General features: G+C 45.6%; 2 protein-coding genes across 3 annotated transcripts; one reads left to right on the plus strand and one right to left on the minus strand.

Moving 5' to 3' along the window:
- Positions 1-231: 231 nt before the first annotated feature.
- LOC133213672 (scaffold attachment factor B1-like) lies at positions 232-14,896 on the minus strand. Its single transcript, XM_061356087.1, is given in 22 exon segments — positions 232-614; positions 826-892; positions 1,120-1,226; positions 1,902-2,014; positions 2,517-2,556; positions 3,278-3,415; positions 3,918-4,211; positions 4,790-4,926; positions 5,453-5,541; positions 5,677-5,813; positions 6,274-6,374; positions 6,468-6,617; positions 7,099-7,199; positions 7,776-7,825; positions 8,261-8,759; positions 9,716-9,743; positions 10,501-10,563; positions 11,663-11,941; positions 12,030-12,094; positions 13,688-13,775; positions 14,565-14,867; positions 14,869-14,896. Coding segments are annotated over 22 exon segments (2,994 nt in total). The 5' UTR covers positions 14,887-14,896; the 3' UTR covers positions 232-487.
- Positions 14,897-14,971: 75 nt separating this feature from the next.
- On the plus strand, positions 14,972-26,507 carry LOC133213661 (scaffold attachment factor B1-like). 2 transcript variants are annotated; one of them, XM_061356072.1, is made up of 21 exons: positions 14,972-15,289; positions 16,452-16,539; positions 16,744-16,808; positions 16,891-17,097; positions 17,495-17,557; positions 18,100-18,127; positions 19,038-19,536; positions 19,968-20,017; positions 21,544-21,644; positions 22,233-22,382; positions 22,478-22,554; positions 22,672-22,811; positions 23,106-23,197; positions 23,565-23,671; positions 23,789-24,082; positions 24,329-24,466; positions 24,918-24,960; positions 25,352-25,473; positions 25,585-25,697; positions 25,807-25,858; positions 26,143-26,507. In XM_061356072.1, the coding sequence occupies exons 1-21, from the start codon at positions 15,101-15,103 to the stop codon at positions 26,270-26,272; spliced, it is 2,748 nt and encodes a 915-aa protein (XP_061212056.1). In that variant the 5' UTR covers positions 14,972-15,100; the 3' UTR covers positions 26,273-26,507. The 2 variants fall into 2 exon arrangements, with proteins under 2 accessions (XP_061212056.1, XP_061212055.1); XM_061356071.1 differs by lacking the exons at positions 14,972-15,289; positions 16,452-16,539; positions 16,744-16,808; positions 17,495-17,557 and having other exon boundaries at positions 16,869-17,097.
- Positions 26,508-26,567: the final 60 nt, after the last annotated feature.

A 26,567-nucleotide genomic window follows, 5' to 3' on the forward strand; every position in this document is an offset into this window, starting at 1 on the left:
TCCCCTTCAGGAGCCTTCTCTTCTCCAGGCTGCCCCAGCCCAGCTTTCTCAGCATCTCCATGGCCTCACCCCAACAGCTCCATATCCCTCCTGGACCTTAGGGGTGGTCTCCCTGGAGCATCCCCTCCCTTACCCCCCAAAACTGTTTCCACTTGAACAGGAGTGAATGAACCATCTCTTTCCTCCATGCCCTCCCAGCCCCCTACACCAAGGACTCTAGGACCAAGAGAGGAGCAGCCAAAACGGAGTTTATTGTTACTGCAAAATGGAATGTTTCAACTACCGGAAACGTGAGGGGATGTTTGACCAAGAAGACGTTTATTACAAAAAGAAAAGAATAAAACCAAACTGACGCAAAGTTACCATTTGGCTACGAGGCAGCAGCAGCCTCCTGCTCTCCTGGCAAAGTCAAGGGGCATAAAAGTCACAACTCGTTGTCAATTAAAGAAAAATAGAGATTGAGCTCTGTAGGGGCAGATGGGGGCTCTCAGTAGCGGCGGGTGAAGCGTGGCTCCGGGGGCCGGGGCAGCCGCTCCTGTCCCACAAACACTCCCTGGATCCCGGTGCTGGGCAGGACTTGGCTCTGGTTCCCAACCTGGGTGAAGCCTCCGCGCCTGCAACCAAGAGCAACCCCCCCTGAGATGAGGCCAGGAAGGGGCAGGGGGCTCGGAGCAACGAGGTGGCTTTGGGTGAGTTTTCTACTTGCCAATCCATAAGTTAAGGAGAAGGCGGAAAGTGTTTTGTCATGACTGAGACAGGGATGTCTTCTGTTAGACAGGGCAACTATTATCACGACATGAGAAGCACTCTGACAAAGCTCCTTACCCTGACAGCCCTCCTCGATTCACCACATGGCCTGGTCCTGACTGACCAGGCATGCTTCTATCACCACCTAATTGAAAATGAAAGAAAAAGGAAAGAAAAAGGAGAAAAAAAAAAAAGGAAAAAAAAAAAAGGAAAAAAGAAAAAAAAGACAGACTTTTGTGTTTTCCTAAGAAAAAACCACCTCCTTCCCAGAATTTCATTTGCTTTCTTGGCAATGCTGCTGAGGAATTGGAACTGCTGCTGGAAGTTGAGCAGCAGGAAGAGGGGGAACCACACTGGAAGCAGCAAGTGTACCTTGCTCACGATCCCGTCCCATCACTCCTCCAGCCACACTGCCCTGCCATGAACGATCTCGGTGCCCCTCTAACCTTGGGCCATCATCTCCCCAGCCACGGCCAGCTCTTCAAAACATAAAAGAACATCTTCTAGTGGGTCCCTTCTTCGTTGAGCAGCACAGGGGGAAGCCAAACCCTGCACCCATCCGGAGCTACTCCATGGTTAACCAAGACCCAATGGTTGTAGTTAACAACTGGGCAAAGAGAAGCTGTTGGACAGCATCCTCCACACCACAAAGCGCCTCTTTGCTCCACAGAGACAGCGTTAGCAGCACAGTGGACTGATGTACTTAAACATGGAACAATTCTTTGACTGGCTGGTGGATTTAGGCCATGCCTGGTGGGCTGGTTGAGGGAGAACTGGACATGATGCCTCTGGACTGTGCCCCGCTTGACTGGCTGGTTTAAAGAGATAGAACCAGATGGGGCTCAGTTCTCCACCCCCAACACTGGAGATGATGACTCCAGTTTGCTTAAACCCTGAGCCCTAAGCCCAGCTGAGACTGGGGGAGGTGGAACTGGAGCATCCAGGATGGGGCTGAATTTCAGCTGCAGAAGAGAAAGTTATTCAGGAGAGAACCCGTCAGGAGCCGAGCTAAACTGGGCAGCGCCTCTCTCCTCACTCCCAACGCTCTCCTGACACGTGGGAATGTGCTTCCATCTGGAGACAGGATTCACTTGTGTCGCCCTTCAAAGGTTCACACCAAGAACTTCAATGTGAAGAAGCAAGGAATCACTAACCGGGTTGGGGGGGGGATCCCTCTCCCTTCATTCATCCTCCGGTCGGAGCCGTAGCCACCCCAGCTATCCCGGGAATGCCGCTCGGGCCCTCCATGCCGCTCCTCCGGGTAGTGCTGGAAAGCAAATGGAACCATTATATTCAGCATTGATACAGGTTTTCTTTCAAGAGCATAAAACCAGCTCCTCCCAGTTTGGATTCTATAAGCTGACAGAAAGAGCAGGACCTGCCTCTGGGTTTACTGGTCCCATGGCTCGCTCCAGGTGTTTGCTTTACAGCACCTTCTCATTGATGCAAGGTTTTTAGTTGGGGAGGGTGGTTTTTGGTTTCTAGGATGGCTTTGAGGCTTCATTCTAACTCCAGATCATTCATGTTTACATAGAGTATCTGCCTCCTTCCTACCTCTTTTTCAGATATGACAGGTTTTGCACACCACTGGGGAACTGGTTTTCACAGTCACCTCCCTTGTGCAATTAGGACACCCGTTATCTCACAGATACACATCAGAGAAGGGACCCCTCTGATGGGTGAAGTAGGAAGTGTGTGCACTGTGTTCTTTCCAGTCTGGGGTTGGCTTGTGTGGCTTTCAAGTGCAGTGGGTATTGGTTATCACCCACCTGCCCATCACGATCCGGTATCCCCCTCGAACCGTCTCTTCTGGAACAGAAAGAGAAGTTTTGGTTGAATCCACACAGTGATCCTAATGCCAATGTCTGTATGAAATAGGGCAGGAAAGTTTATCTTCATTAGGCTGTAGAGCTGAATGCCAATGTGTGTTTAGTGGTCAGATACTCAAATGAGTTTGTGTTCCACAGCACACAAAGAGCTCAAAGTGGCACTTATTACTGTAATAAGGGCATGTGAAGCATCACCGAGGCATGGGCAGGCCCTTGATGCTTCCAAGGGAGAAGACAGAGTGACCCTTCTGCTATGAGAAATGAGTTTCAAGCAAAAGCAAAGCAAGACAGAAGTCTCAATAAGCACAATGCAGAACTGTGGAACCAAACAGCTGCACTAGTTGGGCTGCAAACCTGAAAGCAGGAAAGGCTTTGAAGCAAAAGGAAACGGTTCAAGCTCAGGCTAATGAACAGGGATTTGTAAACCAGGTTTCCATCCATCTCCAGAGCAGTTCTGGGATCTCCCTTGGCACGATGGCAGACTGCATTAGGACTTGGCTTATAATCTCTATGCAGCCTCTTTCCAGCATGTCCAAACCCAATGGAAACACAGGACTGCAAGCACGGATGAAATTAAACACAAGAAATGACCCCAGGTTGTTTCTTTTGCTCTTCTCTTTTGGCACCCTTCCACAAAAAGACACTCATTTTCACGAAGATGTAAGGGGGGGAAAAAAAAAAAAAGACATCTCCTTGCCAACCTGTCCAAACAATGATCCTGGTACCGGCCACGATCCCTGTGGTCGAAGTCATGGAAGCGATCCTGGCGGCTGAACTCAGAATGGTACCGATCGTCCAGCGCCATCCGCTTCGCCTCGGGCCAGTACGGGTCATCCCGCCTGCAAAGGAGGTCACCATCAGTAGTGATCCCAAACCCACCTTCCTCCCTGATCACATGAGAGCAAACTTCATTCAATGCAGTTGTCCAAACCATTGATTTTGACTTATATCTAGGAACTCCTGGGTGCTTCAGTTGCACTGCACTTCAGAGGAGGTGAGGTGCATTGACACTAAAGCTTGAGTTCAGCATGTGCTGATGCAAGAAGAGGATGAGTATCTCATCAAGCAATCCCGCTTCAGAACCAACCAGCAGTTTCTGCTCTTGGTCACTCCTCTTTGTGATATAAGAGCTTTAAACCTGCTGTAATAAAATGGTGCTCACAGTGAGAAGAGAATGAACATCTGGTTTCCCCTCCAGCTCAATATCCAAGTGTTCAAAGCAATACGGAAATAGTCTTTCAGTTGTGAGCTCCCACAACTGCTTCAGCAATTTACTCCCAATTTACAAAGGCTTTACAATGCTCTGACTGGAGTTTGGGATCCCATCATGGTTATCATTACCTGCCATCAGGATCGTAAGGCCTCCGCAAGGCAGATCTCCGCTCCTGTTCATAGCGGAGCTGTTCCTGCTGACGCCGCAGCTCTTCCCGCTCCCGCTGGATCCGCTCCTGCTCTCGCCTCCTCTCCTGCTCTATGTGCATTCTTTCCCTCTCCAACCTCTCCCTCTCCAGGCGCTCTCTGTCAAGCCGCTGCCTCTGGAATTCCAGCCGCTCCCGCTCCCTCTGCAGCCGCTGCCTCTCGTCCCGCTCGTGAATAGCTTGAAGCCGCTGCTCCCGATCCCGCCGCTCTCGCTCTCTGAGGGAAACAGAGACACTTTGGGGTCAGTCCAGGAGCTTCGGTCTCAGCTTTATCTTTACGGCTTCTTTGTTATAGTGGGGTTTCTTGTTCTGTTCTTCCCACTACCTGCTCAAATGGGAATGAGCTCATCTAAATCACAGCTATTTAGTTTAGGGGGGAGGGAAGAAAGATCTAGATGAAAAGCAAGGATGAGCTTTCTGTGCGAGTAGCACAGTATCTCCATCAGCCCTGAGAAAGCTTTCACAGGTCCTAAGACAGAAGTCTGACAAACAGAAAAAGCATTTACAAGCTTCCATGGAAAGAAGTCAAACATGGAAATGCAAATGGAGGGGACCTGGAAACACCTACAAAGGTTACTGCTCCACAAGAGCCTCTTGAAAAGCACAAGCTTGGAGAAGACAGATTTTAGTGGTAAAAAGCTTCACCATTTTGCCTTATTCATGCTCGATCAAGAGATTAGCACCAAATCCATGTGAGATCCTACTGCTGGAAGGCCATGGCCTGTTCCAAACACAGAGGAAGGAAGGAAACCCAAATGCTGCCCCAAAGGCGAGGGGGAATGTGGGAGAACTCACCGGCGCCTTTCCGTCTCCCGGATCTCCCGCTCCCGCTGTCGCTGCCGCTCCCGCTCTCGCTGCTCTTTGATTTTATCAAAGGATAAAATATCTTGTTTTTCCTTGCTCTCGGATTTGCGATCCTGGCTCTTTGTACTCTGAGTTCAAGCAAAACAACACAGGAGCTCAACATGGAATGTTTTTCAGCTGAAATCCCAACATAAAAGGCCTACCTTGTGCCAACCTGAGCAGAACAGACAGCCCACCTTCCCAGAGATGTTGGAATTCCATGGGAAAGCCACGCAGGGAAAAGCACCCTGCCTTTGGCTACAAGTTTAATGGGTTTCTGTATATATAAATACTTCAGGCACATGATGTGACTTGTGTCGGTGGCAAGTGATATGTGGCTTTAAAGGTCACCAGTCACTACGCTCCATACTTGGGGAAACACATCATCTTAACACTATTTTCACACTGCAATTCTCTGTCTGTGACTGAGACAGCACTAACAAAAGCTATGAAGAAGGTGAAGCACCAGCATTTACCTCTACAGCATCATGAACACCCTAATGCTTTCTAAAAGTGAGAAAAGAACTGTTCCCAAGAGGCAAAACCCCCTTCAACTACATGCATAAATAGCTGCTTGTCACGTATTTTGACATAAAGGCTTTCTTCTGTCCTTACCCTCTCTTTTGATGTGGACGTTTTCACACTAATAACTGGTTCTCCCTTTGATTTATCCATCACCACTGTCCTCTCGGTTCCTCGACTCGCTAGAAAACAAAATCCATTCAATAATAAATATCGTGTAAGAGATTCAATAATCCTTGTTGAATTTCAAACCATTGGGATACTAAAGCAGTAAAAAGGGATTTTACTGAGGTTTGTTGAAAGGCAGCTGGAATTACCTGACTTGCTTGCCCTGGATCTATCAGAGGATCCTGCCTTTTGGTCATCTTTCTCTTTTCCTTCTTTTTCATCTTTTTCTGCTTTCTTAGCATCATCTTTTTTGTCAGGCTTCTCCTCCTTCTTAACACCAACAGACCTAGAGGTAAACTTTGCTTTAGTAGGGGACCTAACAAGAAGTGCCATACACCCATTCTGACCAAGCCAACCATGTAAACCCCCCCACCCCCCAAAAACACCCTCAACACAACAAGTACTCTCCAAAACCTCCACTCCCAACCCTTACATCTGCTGTGCTGAAGCCAACATGTACTGCAGGGTTTATAGCTAGGAACAGGCTGACTGGGTATCTCCTGATAAAACTGACAAGATTTGATACTAACCCCTAAAAAAGCTTCAGATTTCTGAACAGAGAACAAATTAAGATGCACTTGCTGCTGGACACCACCTATTTCATCTTTCCCAGTATTACTCCTACATTTCAGATGCAGAGTGAAGCAAGACACTGCGATTTATTAGTTACTGTTCACTTTGCTCACACAGCTGCAGTTCAAGTGAGTGGTCTTTAAACACCAAAAAAATACCCAAAACCACTTTACTTCTCAGACTTGGGCTCTGAAGAATGGTGCCTGTCTTTTTCCTTCCTTGTTTCCCCTTCCTTTTTGTCTGAAGGCTTCTTCCCAGCTGGTTCATTCTTTGCCTGCAATTTGAAGCACAAATATTTGTATTGTAAGACCTGCGACTTGCCCCCGTTTAATTTTCATTGCAGTGTCATGAAATAGCCATCACTTACCCTTTCTACAGAAATCATTTTGCCATGCAGCTCTGTCCTGTGGAGATGATTAATGCACTTGGTGGCTTCCTCAGATGTTGACATGGTGACAAAGCCATAGCAGCGGGAGCCGGGGCTGCGAGCGTTGGTCACCACTTTGGCACCAACCACCTTTGGGGAAAAACCAGATCATTCTGTGCTTGCAGATCTGTTGCCAGATAAATCCTAATCATCATTGCATAGAATCATGCGATGCTTTGGGTTGCAAAGGGCCTTAAAAGCTCATCCAGTTCCAGCCCCCTGCCACAGGAACTGTTCTGTTTCATTCCCTCAAAATGGAACAGGTTAAACCAGCATCAACTGGACACCCAAGAGATACAATTAGGCTTCAGCAGACTTGATGACAACCCACCAGTCTCTCCTGTCAGGAGACACCCCATTTTTACATGTCTCTGCACAGAGATTCTCCAAAACGTGACTTTCAGGCAACCCTCCTCATAAAGCTACTTTCAGACACAAGAGTTTCAGAAGAACACAAGAAATGTCAGTGCTTACCCTCCCCAGTTATTCATGAGGAAAAATAAGAGCTAAATTTAAGGTCACCCTTAGAAATAGCTGTAAGGGTTTGTTAATGTACATATCTGCCCCATACCTTTCCATACTTGCTGAACAGATTCTTCAAGTCTGTAGCTCTAGTAGAGGATGAAAGACCACTAACCCACAAGTTTCTGCCAGAGCCACTGCCCCCACGGCCTAAGGTACAAACAAACCAAACAGAAAAGACCATGAAGCACAAGAACACAAATGGTAATGACCTTAAAAAAATAAACCCCACTATTTTTTTCCTTCATAGAATCACAGAGTGGTTTGGGTTGCAAAGGACCTTAAGATCATCCAGTTCCAGCCTCCTGCCACAAGTAGGGATGCATCACCCTAGACCATGTTGCCCTGGCCTTGAACACTGCCAGGGATGGAGCATTTACCACCTCTCTAGGCAACCTGTGCCAGGGCCTCAGCACCCTCACAGTAAAGAACAACTTCCTTACATCTAATCTGAACTGAACTTTCCCTGTTTCAGCTTGAATCCATCACCTCTTGTCCTATTGCTACAGACTCTGATGAAAAGTCCCTCTCTGGTGTTTGTAAGTAGCTCCAAATGCCAGTTTACTTCTACCTCTCCCAGTCAATCTTAACATCAATACATGCATTGCATCCTGCAAAAATGAACTTCTGAACTCCAAACTTGGTTAGATTTGGCCCCACAACATTTTTTCCCCTCAAGTAATTTGTATATTTAAGAAAACAAAGCAAAATCCATCCAGAACTTACCTTTCTCATCCTTTGAGATCATCTTTGGATCTCTGTCCTCCTCACCAGGGCTAAAGACAAAACACCACGTTATTCAAATACCCATATGCAAAAAGATCATTAATTCTAGACTGTGCACTAAAAGTTGGATACCTACCAGTAAATTAGTTCTGAAATAAACACTATCTGTGCAAATTTATGGAAGATTGACAGGAAATATGGGATTCATATCCTCAACCGGACAATTCTGGTTTGCAGTTGACAAAAATAAAAGAGTAATTTAAGAAAACAACCTCTGAAGGTTGAGGAAGGAAAAGAAATCAAACCCTCTTTGTGTTTAAAAACCAACAACATACAAAATCTGCCCATGGAGAAATAAAACAGACTCTTTAGGAATAGGCTACAATTTCATCAGTCTCGGTGGCCAATTGAAGGAAACAGCTTTATGCGCGTCACGTACCCAGCCATGACAAAAAGATCTGGTCTAGAACGGAGAAAAAACAAACCTCTTTTTCTGATCACCGCCCTCACTGGCTGAGGACTCTTTAGTAGCAGGGGGTTCCTCTGAATTAGCTTTGTCTTCTGCTTTCTTGGCATCTTCTTTGCTATCTTTGGCTTCGGGACCTGCGCCTTTGCCCGCTGGTTCCCCACTAGAGGCTTCCAGGCCTGGGGAGCGTTTGCTACTCTGATCGCTCACGCTCTCTACTACTAAAGAGTCAGAGTCCGGCTTCGCTTCCTCTATTGTCTGTTCACTTGTCTCCCCTTTCGCTACAACTAAACGCTTTGCTTCCTTCCTTGCCATAGCTTGGGCCGCTTTGCTGTCCAAATCTAAAGCATCTTCCTCCACCTGAGCGCCACCAAGAGCGTCCTCTTCCTCTGCCAGCCTCTTGCCTGGCACCACGTTACTGGCTTCCTGTGCATGCGCCCGCTCCGCTTCGGAAGTTTCTTCGTTAAGGAGCTCAGATTTACAAGTTTCCCCCAAAATGTCGAGTATTTTCTCATTTTCTACGGATTTAACAGGAATAGAATGGCACAAGATTTAATCACCAGGGAAATACAGCAATCACAAACGTGGAACTGGCATGGCTGCCACACTAACACCAAGAGAACTTCTAAGCTACACAGAGATTGGAAAACCCTAGTGTACACAGTGTTACAAGCTACCCTACCTGCTGTCTCACACACTACCCAATCAGCCCTACAGTGTTAACAGGGAAGAAAAATGCCCCCAACAGATTTAACAACAACCTTCTGGCTCATCCTTGATATTCTTCATGCAATCGTTCAGCTCTGTTTCTTCTCTAGTTAGCTTCCAGAGTCCCAGATGTTTAACTGAACGTATCAAGGCACTGAGAGTTCAATTTCCAAATTTCTGAGAAATTCTCTTAGCAGACAGTCCAACATGAGAACTGGGCGTCTTCTGATGGTGCATGAGTGTGTTTGCAGTCCAGAAATCAACTCGGATCCATAGGAAATTCCTGTGATGACAGTGTGTTCCTTCTTCTGAAGTCCAGTCACTCATTTAATTGCAGTTCTGTACCAAAGCTTTGCATTACCTATGCTCCTGTCTTGATATTCACAGCACTACAGCACAGTGTGATATCACAAGATCTGTTTGCAGAACCTTTACATCTTTAAGGCTCATTCCTTAACTCCACTCTAGGTACCAGCTCTCTGGAACCTCTGAATCATGTTAAAGACATGTTTTCCCAAAGTGGTTATTCACAGATCTGGTGATATGACTGGGTTTCCAATCTCCATGACCCTGCATGTCCTGGACTGTCCACCATAACAACGTACACTACAGTAATGCATTAAAATAACCAGGGACACAAAAAAAGAATTCAATGAAGAATGAAACTGTTGCAATGCCCCCAGGACTTTTTTTTTTTCGGCTTTTAAACAAAACAGAAAACCCCAAGAAACTACAAAAAAAAACAACCCACCCCAAAAAACAGTACCTGGCTCCAAAGGTAACACTTCAAGTTCCTGCAGTGAAAAAGGGTAAGAAAGGGAGAAGTATCACTACTCTGTAAGAAGGCAACATGTTATTCTTAATAACAACTCCCAACCTCCTCAATACAGGAAAGAATTTAGGGGAAGAGTTACTATAGTTTAGCCTATTTCCACTTGGAAAACATAGATTTTTAAGAGCTTTTCTCCCAAGAAGGTTTAACATTACTTTTTAACATCTTCAAGTTTTACAAGATGTGTAAGAACTTTGGTATTTCTCCAAATATTGAACACATGGTGCATGTTCCCATGGGTAAGAGATCAACAACTGTCAGCAGCAGAGCAAAGCTCATCTTTGTGTTGCCCTTCTCTAGAGTCTATAGTAAGAAGTCTGCGCTCTGAAAACAGCATCCATACAAACACTAGCTCCACCTGGAGCTACAATTCCTTAACCTACCAGGAGCGAGCTGGAAACCAAGCCAGTGTTTCAGGAATAGACTGGTTTCAGCTTTCATGGGATACGTACACTTGTGATGGAAGTTAAACAGAATGTTAAGGTACTGAGTTGGTTTATACAACAGGTAAAAAGAATCCAGTCTACTTCCCAATCTCAGCATGGAACATGCATCACAGAGGTATGAGCTGAGCGATGTGTACTCACTGTGTACTACCTGCACATACACTGTTTCAGCACACAGTTTTAATATATTTAATAGATATAATACTACATTTAATATACAAGGCACATATTAAGCCTTTTGCGTTTGTAAAGAAAAACTGGGTTGCCATTTACCTTTATTACGATTAAATCAGCTGAAGCAGCATCTAAAGTGGTTCCAACATCTTCAACCTCCACCTATGAAAGGAAACAGAAGATAACTTGTTATCCGTTCAAAAAATGGTATTGTGAACGAAACATGGATGAGAAAGAAAAGCTTTTGTTTTCACTGAAAAGTGGTATCAAGCAAATATATTGGTCCAAATCAACCAGGAAGGGTAAAACCTGACTCTCAGGCCTCTTCCCAATCCCAAGCTTTCTCATTACCTCTCATATGATGGGCAGCTCATCAAAATCTTTTAAGGATGGGGATTCCAACAGCAAACTTTCTCTTGTCTTTATCTCTTATTTACAGCAACAACATAAAGCCAAAAAGTCTATGGGACTTGCTAACTGTTTAGTGATAAAAGATGGCAGGAGCTGACCTGGACATGGTAATTCAGTCACTGAAAGGAAATATTTTGTGGGTATTTCTAGTTGCCTGTGTGGGGCAGGAGCTGCTTAGGGATAGAATTAAGCTCATTTCTGCAACTTTCAGATCTGGGGAGGGAACCACCCTCCCCAAATTAGGATCTTGTAGTCCATCCCAACAACACAATGTACATGCACAAGCAAGAGTCACACTTCCCAATGAGATGGGGCAGAAATAACCTCCTTTAAATGCTTTGAGGTACATTTCAGAAGATAAACACTTGACTTTGGAGGGGGAAATTATCTTCTAGCCCAGATGGACGATGTCATATAAGCAGTGCAACAGGCAGATGAATATAGAAAGTCAACATAAAACTACTTTCAAGAAGGAACTGCGAGACTCTCTCTTAAGAGAAAGATCATTTGGAGCATAGTTGCCAGAATGTTGCTGCTCAGCTGAGATGAAGAAAAGCTGCAGCATTTGCAGGCCTCACGTCCTTCTAAGTGAAGCTACGAAGAGGGGAATGTAAACAGAAGGTGAAGCAGAGTTCAAAGCATGATTCGAATGAATGCTCTCTGGACTGCCAGTCATTTCTAGACCCATATCTACAACCATCTGAAAATCTATTTCCACAGATATGTAAAAGTAAAAGCAATGCCCATGAACCCCAAATTGTTGCAAATACTCTTTAACTACTGGTTTGCTACTTAAAAATAAAAAATAAAGGAAAAAAAGACCGATTCCACACACAGAACAGATGCATACCATCACTACTGATATTTCTCTTGATTCTTCTTTAATGTCTGAAAATTGTGGGGATGCCTCCAAGTTACCTAGAGCATATTCTGTAGGCTGATCTGCAAGTTCTTTCAGTTCTGCATCAGTATTTTCTTTACTATCAGACAGTGAGTCAAGAATATTATCAGCACTGTAATCCTCTCCGCAATCTACTGCATTGCCATTATCTATTTCAGCTTCATCTAACACACTGATATCCATCATGTCGATATCCTGCAAGTTATCCAAACTTGTTTCCATATCCTCCTGTAGAAAGAAAAAAAGCACATATAATAGTCATGGTAACTTGTGGGCAACACTATCACTACTTCCCATCAAACCCAGCCTCACATACCTGTCCATCTCCTGAGTCCTCTTCCAGACCATTATCTTCTACTCCCTCGTCATCAGGTCTACGTCCTAACAACATTATGATCATTAGAATGAAAACCACAATATGTCCCCCCTTCAAGCTTCATTTTGCCATCAGATTCACATGCCATTCACTTTAGTTATCTGCTTTTTTCCTGATCTGCCACAACTGAGTGTCCATCCCAGCTCAGTGACTGACAAACAGCTACAGGCCAAGGTCTGTCATGAGTTCAAGCACCACTGCACTCCCCAGCTGAGGCTATTGCAGTAATCATTAGCTCAACCTTTTCTTTCTTTACAGGCATTTACCAGAAAGAAGAGAAAAGCAATCAAACAACCCCCCCGTGTGTGTTTTTGCAGTGTTCCCTTCAGCAGCTGCACATCTAATGTCAGCTCTGCTGTTACTGCCAACAGGACGCTGGCTTCAGCGTCCAACAAGAACTGTTGTGTCACCTTATAGGAACGTGATTTTTCATCCCCAAACTACAAGCACATTATAACAAAAAAGGGAAAGGGGTTCTAGAGCTGAGAGGAGCATCTTGTCTATGTCCATCCCGACACCAAACATCCCAGGACAATCTGTCAGAGGCTTGAAAATGAAAAAGACCTCTCTGATTTTACCCACACGTGACTTTTCTCATCCCAATTAAGATTTCACCTTTGAGATTGCAAGCAAATGTTAAGATCATGCCAATGACAAGAATCTGGGTCAAACAAATTAGTCAGCAAAACACTGGAGCTTCAGCTTGTGGATTTACATGTTAAAAAAAGTTAAAATTAACGATTAAAACCCTTCATCTCAACTGCTCATTCTGCTCAGCCCTGATACAAAACTTTCATCATTCTTTCATTACAAAACAAGCTCAAACTATGTGCATTTTAGAAAAAATACTTTAAAATAAGGATTATGTTAAGACTATGTCTCACCATGAGAAAAAAAATCTGTACAAAGAAAGCCTGAAAACAGATCCAATTTCTGAAATTGGTTAAAACTGGCCTTCTAGGGAGAAAAATGAGGCTATTCGCTAGAAGAATAAGCAGAACACGCCACACAGGTTCTTATAAATTTGCTGGAAACTGCATTTCTACCTCAAAAAAAACCCTTTATAAAGGTAGTCATGTAAAAAAAATAAAGGTTCATTTATTTTAAAAGGACTGACACTGCTTCAAATATTATTTCTGAATTCCTGCTATAAATTTTAGAGAACCTTGAGAACAAACCAACAGATACTTCAAGTGGCCCAATTCCTGCCTTATTAAATCACACGAAGCTCTGTCAATAAAGGACCAGATTAACCCCATACCACTCAGCTCTAGAAACCTGAGCACAAATGGGGAGGAAGAGTATCAGTAACATAGGGTATTAAAGGAACAGCATATTGAACTGTGCTTAGTAACCAGCTTTTACTCAATACTGGCTGATGCAAGTAATCACAGAATGGTCTGGGCCAGAAGGGACCTTAAATGCAATGTTAGGTACAGCTTTGAGACTGCAAAGCAGCCAGCACCAGTGCCAAAATGAAACCAAAAGGAAAAGCAGACTTCGGGGAAAAGAAAGACCAGCAAGGCTCCATTCTGTGAGTCAGTCCCGAGAAAACTCAAGGGGGATGGGGTGGAAGATCCCCCCTAACTGCCCTGTACCTTTGCTGCTTCTTTTTGGAGTTCTCTTCATGACATTTTCTGAAACCACTGGAATTTCATCAGGATTCCCCCCTTCCTCCTCAATAGCCTATTAAGTGGAAAAGATAAAAACAGATATCAAGACAGACCTACAAATCCCATTTGTGCATTATGTCAAGTTGAAAAGCAGGCCACCCAAGGCAGAAACCCACCAAACCAACAACCTAGTGCTTTGAGTTAGGCAAGAGGCAACAACCCAAAGCCCACCAGAGCAAAGCAACGAGCACGCAGGAAAGTGTGAAGGTGTTGGTGGACGGTTTCTGACGAGAAGCATGACCTAGAGGCAGAAAAAGTCCATCCCGACCCGCGGTGTCGCGACAGCGTCAGAAGCCCGGCCCTAGGAGCCACAAGCACCAGTTCAACGGAGGTGACCCGCATGCCGCTAACGTGCCAAAAGCTCCTAAGGGGACAAGGGACGATGTGGAAAGCCAAGAAAGAATCAGCACGGAGCAGAAAGCCTAGCAGACAGCGAACAGGACCTTAAATCCATGCTCAGTGCATAGCATAAGGATATGACACCCGGCAGACACGCTGTGCTGTGTGGGTCCAGGAAGGAGGTGGGGGGCTCGCTGCATGGTCAGGAACAACAGACACCCACAGAGACCCAACCCCACAAACTGCCCCCACAGACAGCGCACCGCTACCCCCGGACACCCGCCGTCTGGGGGCCCGGCACATCTAAGCCCCGCTCGTCACGGACCGGTGGGGCCTCTACATTAACCTTCCCCGGCCCCGCTGTCCCCTTAAGCCCGGTGTCCACTCTCCACAGACGTTTGGAGCCATTTTCCTCGGGGCACCGGGTGGGCCGGCCTCGAGCCCCCCACAGCCCTCAGCTCACCCTCCGGAGCCGCTCCATGAGGACGCTCTTATTGCCGCCGCTGTCCAAACTACGCCGCTTGAGCTCGGCGCGCAGGTCGATCACCCGCAGCTCGCTCAGCCGCCGCCGGGTTTCAGGCTCCGAACCGGGGAGCCCAGCCGCACACAGAGAGGCGGGTTCTCCCGGCCCAGCCGCTGGCTGGCTGTCCGCCATGGGGCCGTTCGTTCCGCTCGCACCGCCCGTGAACACAACCAAAGAGCCGCCGCGGCGGCACAAAATGGCGGCAAGCGCAACAGGCGCTGAGGTAAAAGGCGGGGGCGCGGGGAGGAGCCGCGGAGCGCATGCGCGCTCCACTTCGCCCCGCGCGCATGCGTCAGAGCTGTCAATCACGGCTCCGCCCACCCTCTCGCCCAGCCCCGCCCCTCCCCGCCTGCGCATTGCGCGCCCGCTCCCCCGCCGCGCCTCGGCCTGTCCACCATCTTGCGCCGCGATCTAAAGGTGAGGTGCTCGGTTGTGCCGCGTTCGGCCTCTCGGTGGAAACATCGAAGGGTGCCTTAATGGCGGAGAGTCAGTCAGCGGCCGGGCTAGGGGACTTCACATCCCTTGGTGCGGCCGCGGCTCTGGGCTCAGAACCCGAAACGCGGCGGCTGAGCGAGCTGCGGGTCATCGACCTCCGCGCCGAGCTCAAGCGCCGTAACTTGGACAGCGGCGGCAACAAGAGCGTCCTCATGGAGCGACTGAAGAAGGTGAGGCGCGATCACGGCGGGGGAAGGGGGCGGTGGCGGAGGAGGGGGGAAAAGGAGATGTCATCCGGGTCCTTTGTCCCGGGCCTGAGGGATTGGGCGCATGCGCGCGCCGGGGCCTGAGGGAGCGCGAGCCGCTGTCGTGTCGTCCCGTACCCCCCCCCCTCGCCAGCCCGTCCCCTCGGTTCCTGTGTCCAAACCTCGCTTAAATCCATATTTGCTTCCGTTCCGGAATGTAATTTCACATGTTTCCTTAGTCCAGACCAGCGGGAGTCGATCCTGATCCGTTTATGGGTTCTAATAGTCCCAGAGGTTGAGAAGGAGACTGTGTGTGGGGTGCGCCCGTGTTCCTGCGGCGGTCCCTCCCCGTTTTATACGCTTTTAAGCTTATCTAATGAATAAAGAGCGTTGTTGACAGAGGAAGGGAACTTTGCTCCTCAGCCTGAGCTTTCTGTGGGGTTGTGTGGTCAGCACTTTGCTATGGAATGTTTCCAACGGCTGCTTGGTGGGATGACCTGGGTTAGGGTGACACACTAAGGTTTCTGAGTGAAAATGCCCCCAAAACGGGGTTTAACCTGAATAGGCAGGTGAGTATCGCACGGGTGGGGATGAGGAGGGAGAACTGGAATGGTAAAAGAGAAAGAAAACTCGTGGATTGTGGTAAAGAGAAATTAATAATGTTAAAAAGGGAAAGATAAACTCAGGGGGAAAAGAAACCCACCCAAGGAAAGCAGGTGACACTAAAAGAAACAATTGCTGGCTGTCAGTGCGAGGGGTGCTGAGTCTCCGAATCATAGAATAGTTAGAGTTGGAAAGGACCTTAAGATCATCAAGTTCCAACCCCCCTGCCAATGGGCAGGAGCACCTCGCACTAAACCATATCACCCAAGGCCTCGTCCAACCTGAAGTCATAGCAGCCCCATCAGTTCTGTTGCTGTGCATGAGATCCTACGGTCTGGACTATCCTTGTGGTGTGTCAGAGCCACAGTCCTGGCTGTGTCCCCTCCCAGCTTGTCACACACCCCCATCCTGCTTGCAGGGCAGGAGGAAAAGCAGGTCTTGACACTGTGAGTGCTAACAACAACCCCCCTGTGTTATCAGCACTGTTCTCAGCACAGATCTTTGCACTGTTGTGCACTGGATGTCATGCTGCTGTGTCCCACAGGCTATCGAGGAGGAAGGGGGAGATCCTGATGAAATTCCTGTGGCCTCCGAACTGACCAACAAGAGAATGCCAAAAAGAGCTAGTAAAGGTATGACAAATACAGTCGCCGTTGCTTCCATGTAGCTAGAACTCAGAGCCCCATGGTGATTCCTTCTGTTTCAGTATTGGACTTGTGAATCAGGGTTTTAATCATTGCTGGTTGAAACAAGTTCAGTGTCAAATTTAATTCAGCGAAGAGTAGACATGTTATGACGTTTAGTGCTGTATTTCACTTCAATGATACTATTTTTAGGAAGAAAATCAGAAGAAGAAGGTGTTGAAGACAATGGACTAGAGGAAAATTCCAGAGATGGGCAGGCAAGTGTAATCATGTTGCTAAGACATCATTTAACGTTTGTCATTTGCAATAAATACATATCCACCCTTTTTCTTTCTGTAGGATGATATCGAAGCTAGTCTGGATACCCTGCAAGACATTGACATGATGGATATCAGTGTGTTAGATGAAGCTGAAATAGATAACAGCAGTGCTGTGGACTGTGGAGAAGACTATAGTCCAGATAATATCCTTGATTCTCTGTCTGATAATAAAGACAATGTCGAAGCAGAAATGAAAGAACTTCCAGATCAGCTAACGGAAAATGAGGTGAGGAGAGATCTTTGTAACCTTTCAGAAGGGATTTAATAAGTTTATGGGCATATGAGCGAGTTATTTCAGCGTAATACAACATGGGACAATAGAAAAACATGTTCTGTGCAGTAACCACAGCGATGTGAAATAAATTTCCTCTCTAAATGAGAGTAACTTTGATATAGACAATGTCGAAATGAAAAGGAAAGGTGACGGGGGAAAGATATTAATCATCAAGAATACTTACGTTGCTCCTTGTTCTTGGGTCACAATCTGAAGGAGCAATTGGAATTAGTCAAATACTGGTAGGTACTTCACCGGTGATTGCTGGGGAGAATTGCATGCAGTATTTCAGCAGAAGTGAATGGTACTTTTTGCAAGAAGTGCTGTAATTCCTCTTTTACTTTTTTAGGAAGATTATGATGAAATTGAAAACAATTTAGATGCCTCTTCTTCTGATTTAATAGAAATGAAGGTAAATGAAATAAGTAGCTGTGTTTCAGATTGTTCTTGTCAGTATTCACTCTAAGAAAACATGACCATAACATGGAATGGAAGCAGAATCCAAGACATACAGGGGCTTGCTCAGGATGCAGTCTGTCAGATGAGAACCCCCTGGGTCTTGTCCCCAATTTCAGTCAGCTAGCAAGACTTCTCCCACTTTGTGGCAAACAAAAATGGTCTTGTGCTATGAATTTCTTTCTGCTGCTGATTATATCAAGTAGCAGCTGGGTTTGGGTTTTGCTCTGCAGTTGATGTGGTACATGAAAGCACTTTGTGTCTTTAACATTCCAAGTTAGATTGGAGAATGCTATTGTGGCTGATGTTTTCATTAGGCTTTAATGTGCCAGAAAAATTACCGAAGTTCCAGTGGATGGTGACAAGTGCGAAATGTAGGAGGTGAATTTGTGTAGTTTTCAGTCTTGGGATGGGGTGGGAGGGTGTGATCAGTCTGTGATCTGTGTTACCAAATACATTTCATAGAATCCTCATTCTGGGTTTTCTTTTCCCACACAGAAAATGGAGCAGCTACACTTGGAGCCAGGTACTGTTAAAGAAAAACATATTCCTGTCTTTTCAACTAATACTTTTTAAACCATTAACTATTAAAACCCCAGGCAAAAAAAAAACACCATAAGTTGCATTATTTTTATGATGGACAATCCAGATCATGCAGGGTCATAGAGATTGGAAACCCAATCATATCCCCAGATCTGTGAAGTAATGCTTGTCATCTTTGAAATATTTCCAGTGAAATGAAATGGTTTAAAAACCTGTTAAGCTACATAAATGGATTTAGAGAAGTTAATCACAGTTTAAAAGCTAAAGATTCTACTTGTAAACAGATCTTGTGATATTGCACACACCTAAAACTCTGTTACTAAGTAAAGAGGCAGTGAAAGCAGTAAAAAGATATTGCAGGGCATTAAAATGTAAAGTTTAGTTACTGGATACAGAAGAAAGAAGAGAGTTTCTTCATGGAAATTTCATACAGATACTTTTCACTTTCTGGACTGCAAACACACTCATGCACCATCAGAAGATGCCCAGTTCTCATGTTGGACTGTCTGCTAAAAGAATTTCACAGAAATTTAAAAATTGAACCCTCAGTGTCTTGATACGTTCAGTTAAACATCTGGGACTCTGGAAGCTAACTAGAGAAGAAACAGAGCTGAACGATTGCATGAAGAATATCAAGGATGAGCCAGAAGGTTGTTGTTAAATCTGTTGGGGGCATTTTTCTTCCCTGTTAACACTGTAGGGCTGATTGGGTAGTGTGTGAGACAGCAGGTAGGGTAGCTTGTAACACTGTGTACACTAGGGTTTTCCAATCTCTGTGTAGCTTAGAAGTTCTCTTGGTGTTAGTGTGGCAGCCATGCCAGTTCCACGTTTGTGATTGCTGTATTTCCCTGGTGATTAAATCTTGTGCCATTCTATTCCTGTTAAATCCGTAGAAAATGAGAAAATACTCGACATTTTGGGGGAAACTTGTAAATCTGAGCTCCTTAACGAAGAAACTTCCGAAGCGGAGCGGGCGCATGCACAGGAAGCCAGTAACGTGGTGCCAGGCAAGAGGCTGGCAGAGGAAGAGGACGCTCTTGGTGGCGCTCAGGTGGAGGAAGATGCTTTAGATTTGGACAGCAAAGCGGCCCAAGCTATGGCAAGGAAGGAAGCAAAGCGTTTAGTTGTAGCGAAAGGGGAGACAAGTGAACAGACAATAGAGGAAGCGAAGCCGGACTCTGACTCTTTAGTAGTAGAGAGCGTGAGCGATCAGAGTAGCAAACGCTCCCCAGGCCTGGAAGCCTCTAGTGGGGAACCAGCGGGCAAAGGCGCAGGTCCCGAAGCCAAAGATAGCAAAGAAGATGCCAAGAAAGCAGAAGACAAAGCTAATTCAGAGGAACCCCCTGCTACTAAAGAGTCCTCAGCCAGTGAGGGCGGTGATCAGAAAAAGAGGTTTGTTTTTTCTCCGTTCTAGACCAGATCTTTTTGTCATGGCTGGGTACGTGACGCGCATAAAGCTGTTTCCTTCAATTGGCCACCGAGACTGATGAAATTGTAGCCTATTCCTAAAGAGTCTGTTTTATTTCTCCATGGGCAGATTTTGTATGTTGTTGGTTTTTAAACACAAAGAGGGTTTGATTTCTTTTCCTTCCTCAACCTTCAGAGGTTGTTTTCTTAAATTACTCTTATTTGTAAATGTCTCTATAAGTCTGTTTAAGAATCTGACTTCATTATTTCCTGTCAGATTTCTTAAATCAAGTATACAAAGGTGTGTTTTCATTTGCAACATATTTTCTGGTAGGTATTTAATTTTAGCATTTTTCAGAAGTTCTAGTGAAACTCTTTTTCTTTCGGACTGAAATAACGTGGTGTTTTGTCTTTAGCCCCGGTGAGGAGGACAGAGATGCAAAGATAATACCAAAGGATGAGAAAGGTAGGTTTCTTTTAAGAAAACAGAACTTCAATGCTTGCTTGGAGAATCTGGCTTTGTATTGGATGGGCTACTTCAGTGGAAAAGCACGTTGCAGTTGTTAAAAACCATAAAAGAGTAATTTCTTTCTGTTTCTTTTTTAAACAATTCATGCAAAAAGAACCCCAGTTTTCCTTTTATACATTTTCTAAGGGCATCTGTCCCAGCCTTTTGTGTCTTGGTCTTCCAGGGTAGCTAGTAACACATGGCAAGTATGTCCTGCGTGGCAATGAAGATTCTTGCCTGCAGTGGTTATTGAGTCAGGTGCTTTCCTCAGTTACGTTTGCTTTACAGCTGGGATTCTTCAGAACTTCTGTTTTGCTGAAGTCATTTGGATCTTGTCTTCATGTATTTAAATACCACAGAAACTTCAAGCTTAATACTGTCTTCAGGTTAGATTGATGCTATTAAATCTTTGTCCACACAGATCCAGTTCATGGTGTAAATATGCTTCATAACCAAATGGAAATGCCTTGATCAGCACTGTCTGCTGCTCCTTCTTTTCATTATACTTCTTCCTTTCATACATCAGGCTGCTGAGTCTCTGCAGCTCATCCCACCTCTCTGTTCCCTCCTATCTTGACCAAGGCAACTGACTGCTAGCATTCTCCTTGTATACTGCAGGCCGGGAGTTCAGCACTGTGGGTGTAGAACTTCCTGCAATTCCTGTCATAGTCAAGAAACTCATTATTAGTTGTGTCTGTCAACTGGACAAGAGGAATTTGGTTTTAATTGAGGTTTACGGTACAGCTGCTTCTTCCAAGATCTGGGGTTATACGTGTCTCTGTAAGCTACTTCACAGTCAGCTCCATTGGAGTCTCTTTCCCTCTTGCTGACAGTCTGGAATCTTTTATTCTCTTTATTTTAGAACATTTAAAAGGTGTGTACATGGTGTCTTTTGCCCAAGGTCTTCAGTGTATTTTTTGTGGACTGGCAAGACTCTCCTCAAAGTCTGCGTTCCAAACAGTCTTCAGGAATTTTATGTCTGATAATGTCCTTGCCCCTACGGACCTTCTTCCAAAGGATCTTTCTAGTTTAGGTGCCAGATTTGTTCAGTGTTCTGTAGCTCTTGCACGGTTGGAGGAAGCTGGGTCTTCTCTAACCCCTATAACTAAAGTCACACACAGACTCCTACCCCAACTGTTGAATCCGTGTGGACACAAATAGGAGAGGAAACTTTCTTGCTTTATGGTGGATGTCTTCCCATGGTTAGTCTGCATCCCATCAACGTTGCTTTGGAGTCAGGGAGCACAAGACATAACCTGCTGCATGCCTCAAAGCTTGTGGTTCCAGCTTCAGGTTTTTGCACTTTCAATGCTTCTTGCTTTCAGGAATGTGAATCCTGAGGGGAGAATGTTCGGTGTGTCATTTCATTTGCTCTCTGATATAAAAATATGAAAGATTTGGTGGAACTGCTCCTTTCTAAATCCAAAGGAGTTGTTGGAATAACAAAGTTTTGGAGGTTTGGGTTGATCTGTTTTCCTCTTCAGGTCGCACTGCCAGTGGTTCTGGTAGAAACTTCTGGGTGAGTGGCCTGGCTTCCACTACCAGGGCTACAGATCTGAAGAATCTGTTTAGCAGATATGGGAAGGTAAAGGTTTCTTTTCATTTGAAACTGTCTTAATAACACTTCTTAAGCTCCTGACACTGAAAATACCAGTGAAAGGAATGAAATGGTCAAAAATACTGTGTGGTAGCAAGGAAAAAATGGCCAAAGTACATGCTGAATGCCCACTCCTTCCTGCTGTCGCTCGCTTCCAAGCAGAGAAAATGCACTTTATGAGCCTTGGTTTGTGGGGAGGCTCCTGCAGTTGTTTATTAATGACAAAGCAACTAGCAGGTTAAATGTCCCTGTCAGATGGGAGCTGGAAAGAGTTAGTTCAATAGAAAATTAATGTCAGAGACAGAAATATGGATTTCTGTCAGAACTTTGAAGCCTATTTAAAGATTCCTGTCAGCACATTAAAGAAACCAGTTTGTGCAACAGCCTGCTAGTGAACATTGAACTACTGACAATGCTCCCTAATTTAAATGTGACTTTTACAAACAGGTACAAAAAATGAAGTGTGGCATAGCTTTGAGTCTGCCTGAAAGCCATGGGACTAAGTAAAACCTTTGTAATGTTCCTTGTGACAACACTTGTGCCAGGGAGTGTAAATCCCTCTTTTCTTTTGGCAAGGTGGTAGGTGCCAAAGTGGTTACCAATGCTCGCAGCCCCGGTGCTCGCTGCTATGGCTTTGTCACCATGTCAACAGCTGAGGAAGCCACCAAGTGCATCACTCACCTCCACAAGACAGAGTTACATGGGAAGATAATCTCTGTAGAAAAAGTGAGTACTGGTCCTCAAAGATACCCCACTACTGCTGCATTGTACGAATGATGGAGGCCACATTCTCAGCTGATGATGTGCAAAATACATTTCAGGCCAAAAGTGAACCCGCTGGGAAGAAGCTAAGTGATAAAAAAGAGAACGAAACAAAGAAAGAAACAGCCACTGAGAGGTACTGTTCTGGAAATCCTCTGTCCAGAGGTGTTTGCTGCTTTGTTTTGGTATTGCTAGCATTCTCCTTTCATTTCTGTCTCTGTATAGTCTAATCTATACCAGTATCTCCCTATAGACCTGGCAGTGTTAAAAAGGATGAGAAATCTGACCAAAAAGATGATCCTAAAAAGACAGAAGACAAAGATGAAAAGGAAAAAAAAGAGAAAGAGGAACTGAAGCCAGGTTCATCAGATCAACCTAAAACTATGAAGTCAGGTAATTTGGCTATTCTGTTTTTCATAGAGTAGAAGGTTCTTTCCCAAGGACTGCCAGTGGTCTGGAATTAGTTCTGGCTCCTAATGGGAAATCCAGAAGGTATAAAGAGGTGGAGGGGAGGGAGTTTGACACTGTTGTGCTCAACAGAAGCACTTGAAAAGGTGTAGTGGAGAATGGTTTTTGAAGAGAGGGTTAAATGCCTGTCTTGACATTCTGGAGAGCAATGAGTAGGGTTAGTTATGTAGTTTCATTGTTCTTTTCCATGTCTTTCCCCTCAACCTCTGATGGATTTAGGAAGTAAAGGAACAGAGAGAACAGTAGTAATGGATAAATCCAAAGGAGAACCTGTTATTAGTGTGAAAACATCAACTACATCAAAAGACCGAGTAAGTCATGTTTCTGCATGGGAAAGGTTGTCAGTCTCCCTTAGAAACAAGCACTGAATCCTGCTAACTGACATGGAACCCTCAGTGGTCTTACTGGCTTGTCCAGTTGGAGTTACTAAAATGTGGATTTAGATGGTAATTAGTAAAATACCTTTTGTTGAACTGATACCATTCAGCACTGAAACCCCCCCAAACACGTGGGCAGTAGCACTGTTAAGGTGTGTCTGTAACACTAAAAGAATAGCCTGTTTGAAAAGTGAGGGGACCTGGATCTGGATGAGTGGAAATGGAGCTCAGTATTGCTTGGGATAGTTGTCCTTTTGTAAATGTACTCCATTGAGTTTCTCTCTTTCAATATCAAATCCAGAGCATCAAGAGCCAGGATCGCAAATCAGAGAGCAGGGAGAGACAAGGGATTGTGCCATTTGACAAAATCAAAGCCCAGAGGAAGATGAGGGAGGCAGAGCAGCGCCGGTAAGAGCAGGGAAATGCCTCGGGTGCTTCCCCTCCCTGGCTTTTTTCCTTTTTCCATTCTAACCTCCTTTGTTATGGAAGTATCAGATCTGTGACCTTCTGTGTGTGCTCAAACAGCACCCGGGAGCGCCGGGAGAGGCAGCAGCACCTGCAGACTATCCGGGAACGAGAGGAAAGAGAAAGGCTGGAGATCGCTCGGGAGAGGCTGGAAATCGAACGGCAGCGTCTCGAAAGGGAACGGATGGAAAGAGAAAGACTGGAAAGGGAACGAATGCACATAGAGCATGAGAGGAGGAGGGAACAGGATCGCATCCAGAGGGAAAGAGAAGAGCTGCGGCGCCAGCACGAGCAGCTGCGCTACGAGCAGGAGCGGCGCTCTGCCATGAGGAGACCGTATGACATCGATGGCAGGTAAAGCCAGCAAGAGAAATGGTGTGAGTGGAAAACACTGCCAGGTTCTGGCTCACCTGTCTGTGCTATTAAAAGTTCTCCATGTGCTCTCAGCTTCCATCTGTCAGCAGCTGGTGATGGCATGGATGTGAGCGTGTTTAATAGCCTCAGTCGGACTATCTGCTCGAACTCCCTTCTGCCTTGGAATGGGAGAAACAGTATCAAAAGTGATTACTCCGACTAAAATGAGCATGTTCCTTCTTTCAGGAGAGATGATCCGTACTGGCCAGAGGCAAAACGAATGGCAATGAATGACAGGTACCACTCAGACTTCAGCCGCCAGGATCGCTTCCACGACTTTGACCACAGGGATCGTGGCCGGTACCAAGACCATTCAATAGACAGGTTGGTGTCTGCCCTCCACAATGTTCCCTGGAAGACAGAAATAGATGTAATAGGACATTTTCCTGTCTTTACTTGTGTGTTTGGGTTGCATTTCAGTTTGTAAGTGTGGCTTAGTGGCTGCAAACTTCTTACATCCCCATGAAGAGCTCTGTCCTGTACCATGAATTAAACCTTCTTGGCAGGCTGGCTCCAAGTGTTCTGCTTGCAGAGAATCATAAATAATATTGCAGGCACCTGGCACCTTCCTGAGAATATTCTGGTTTATACCTCGGGTTCTTCAGGAATCCAAAACGTTACATGGTCTCCATAACTTCCAGCTCTTTGTGCCTTTTGTAGATGATGTTGGCCCTCCGTGGAAGCAGGATCTTTCACCTGTGTTGTTACATAGATGGATTTTTAGAGGCTGCTGGATCTTTACCACCACAGTCTGATTGTGATTGTCTGTTTGCAGGAGAGACGGATCCAGGACAATGATGGGAGATCGGGATGGACAAGTGAGTTGCCTTACAAAGCTACAGAAACATCTTCACTTCTTACAGCCTTGGTTTCTGTAGTGTGTGTCAGACAGAACAGTAGTTAAGAATTAAGTATCTTCTTGACAACCAGATTGGCTTGTTTTCTTTAATAAGATGAAACGTAGTTCAATGACTGAGCTGTGGAGGTGGTCACATAGTGACTTGCATGGGGAAGCTGTTAAAGATACTCAAAACTTGATGGGAGACTGTTCAGGATGGCCTGCCCTGGCTGATGCTGCTGGGAGTGCGGAAGTTGGACTAGATGATCTCCATCCTAAATGATTCTGGGGTGCAGTAATGACAGCTGAGCAACTTGAAACAACTGAAGAGCCTGGTTTGGGCAGCCCTGTAAGTGATCTTTGTCTTTCAGCACTATCCAGATGAGCGCCATGGAGGACCAGACCGCCACTCACGAGATTCCCGGGAAAGCTGGGGTAGTTACGGATCCGACAGAAGGATGAGTGAAAGCAGAGGGATGCCCCCCCAGTCACGGTCAGTGCATTAAACTGAGGATCAGTTGGGATTTTGCTGCTTTCCCTTTAAAAGTCAAACACTGTGTGTGCTCTGGCTCACGTGAGAAGGATGAATTCCACTCTCCCACAGGGACGGACGGGACTGGGGAGATCACGGCCGCAAGTTTGAAGGACATCAAGATCGTTCGTGGCAGAGCAGCGTGGATGGAGGGATGATGGGGCGAGATCATGAGCGATGGCAAGGTGAGCTGCAGTTGTGCTGTGTAAAGGAGGAAAGACAGGCGCTGCCATCCATGGGGATGAAGGAAAACTTACTGCTGTGGAGTTAAAGGAAGCGTTGGAACTTTTTCAGGTGGCGGTAGAGGCAGACCTGGCCATGTGATCCATCGTGGAGGCATGTCAGGGTAAGGACTTCAGAGAGAACAGAGGGTTTTCCTTTGAAGGGGCATCTCTTCTACTTAAATTGGGTGAGCATCAGTTACCTGATTTCTTTAAATGTCGAGGACTGATGAAATGCTCCCATGGTTTTAATGTTGCTGAAGAGTGAAAGATCACACCAAGAGCTGTAAGAGAACAGCCATTCTCTCAACCTGCTATCACCAATTCCACTGAACCGTTACAATAACCATTCTATCCCCATCGTATCAAGAGTCACAGCTGCAATTAACATGTCTGAATCCCTTTCTAGGCGTGGAGGTTTCATGCAAGGTGGCAACCAAAGTCAGATGATGCACGGAGGAGGAATGCAGGGGGAAGGCTTTGCCGGCCAGGAGAGAGCAAACAGACCCAATGACCCTCGTTTCAACCGTCGCTACTGAATGTCTTTAGTTTTTAACTCAAGGTGGCAACTGAAATGAGGCTGTTCCCCAAGGTTACCATTCATAGTAACTGGTGGGCTACTCTTAAGTGTCATTTTTTTTAAGCTGCTACCATGTTATTTCACACAACCCAATGTGAACTCGTTTGTTTTGTAATGTGTTGTTCATATCCCATTTAAAATGTTTGTTAATGAAGCATTCCATTTTCCATAAATAAAAGCCAGTTTACAGGTAATTGTTTTAATAGTCCCTGGAAACCTGAATTGAGTCAGTTGTGTATTAAACCACAGGGGTT

The sequence above is a fragment of the Neopsephotus bourkii genome, unplaced genomic scaffold (assembly GCF_033783945.1).
Source record: "Neopsephotus bourkii isolate Nb327-2 ecotype Australia unplaced genomic scaffold, CSIRO-AGI_Nbou_v1 NB_838, whole genome shotgun sequence".
In the NCBI taxonomy this organism is placed as follows: domain Eukaryota; kingdom Metazoa; phylum Chordata; class Aves; order Psittaciformes; family Psittacidae; genus Neopsephotus; species Neopsephotus bourkii.

Coding starts and splice junctions, on each gene's coding strand:
- LOC133213661 (XM_061356072.1), top strand. CDS start 15,101: ATGGCGGAGAGTCAGTCAGCGGCCGGGCTAGGGGACTTCACATCCCTT. Junction 16,809..16,890: donor AAAATTCCAGAGATGGGCAG/GCAAGTGTAATC, acceptor TTCTTTCTGTAG/GATGATATCGAAGCTAGTCT. Junction 23,198..23,564: donor CAACTACATCAAAAGACCGA/GTAAGTCATGTT, acceptor TATCAAATCCAG/AGCATCAAGAGCCAGGATCG.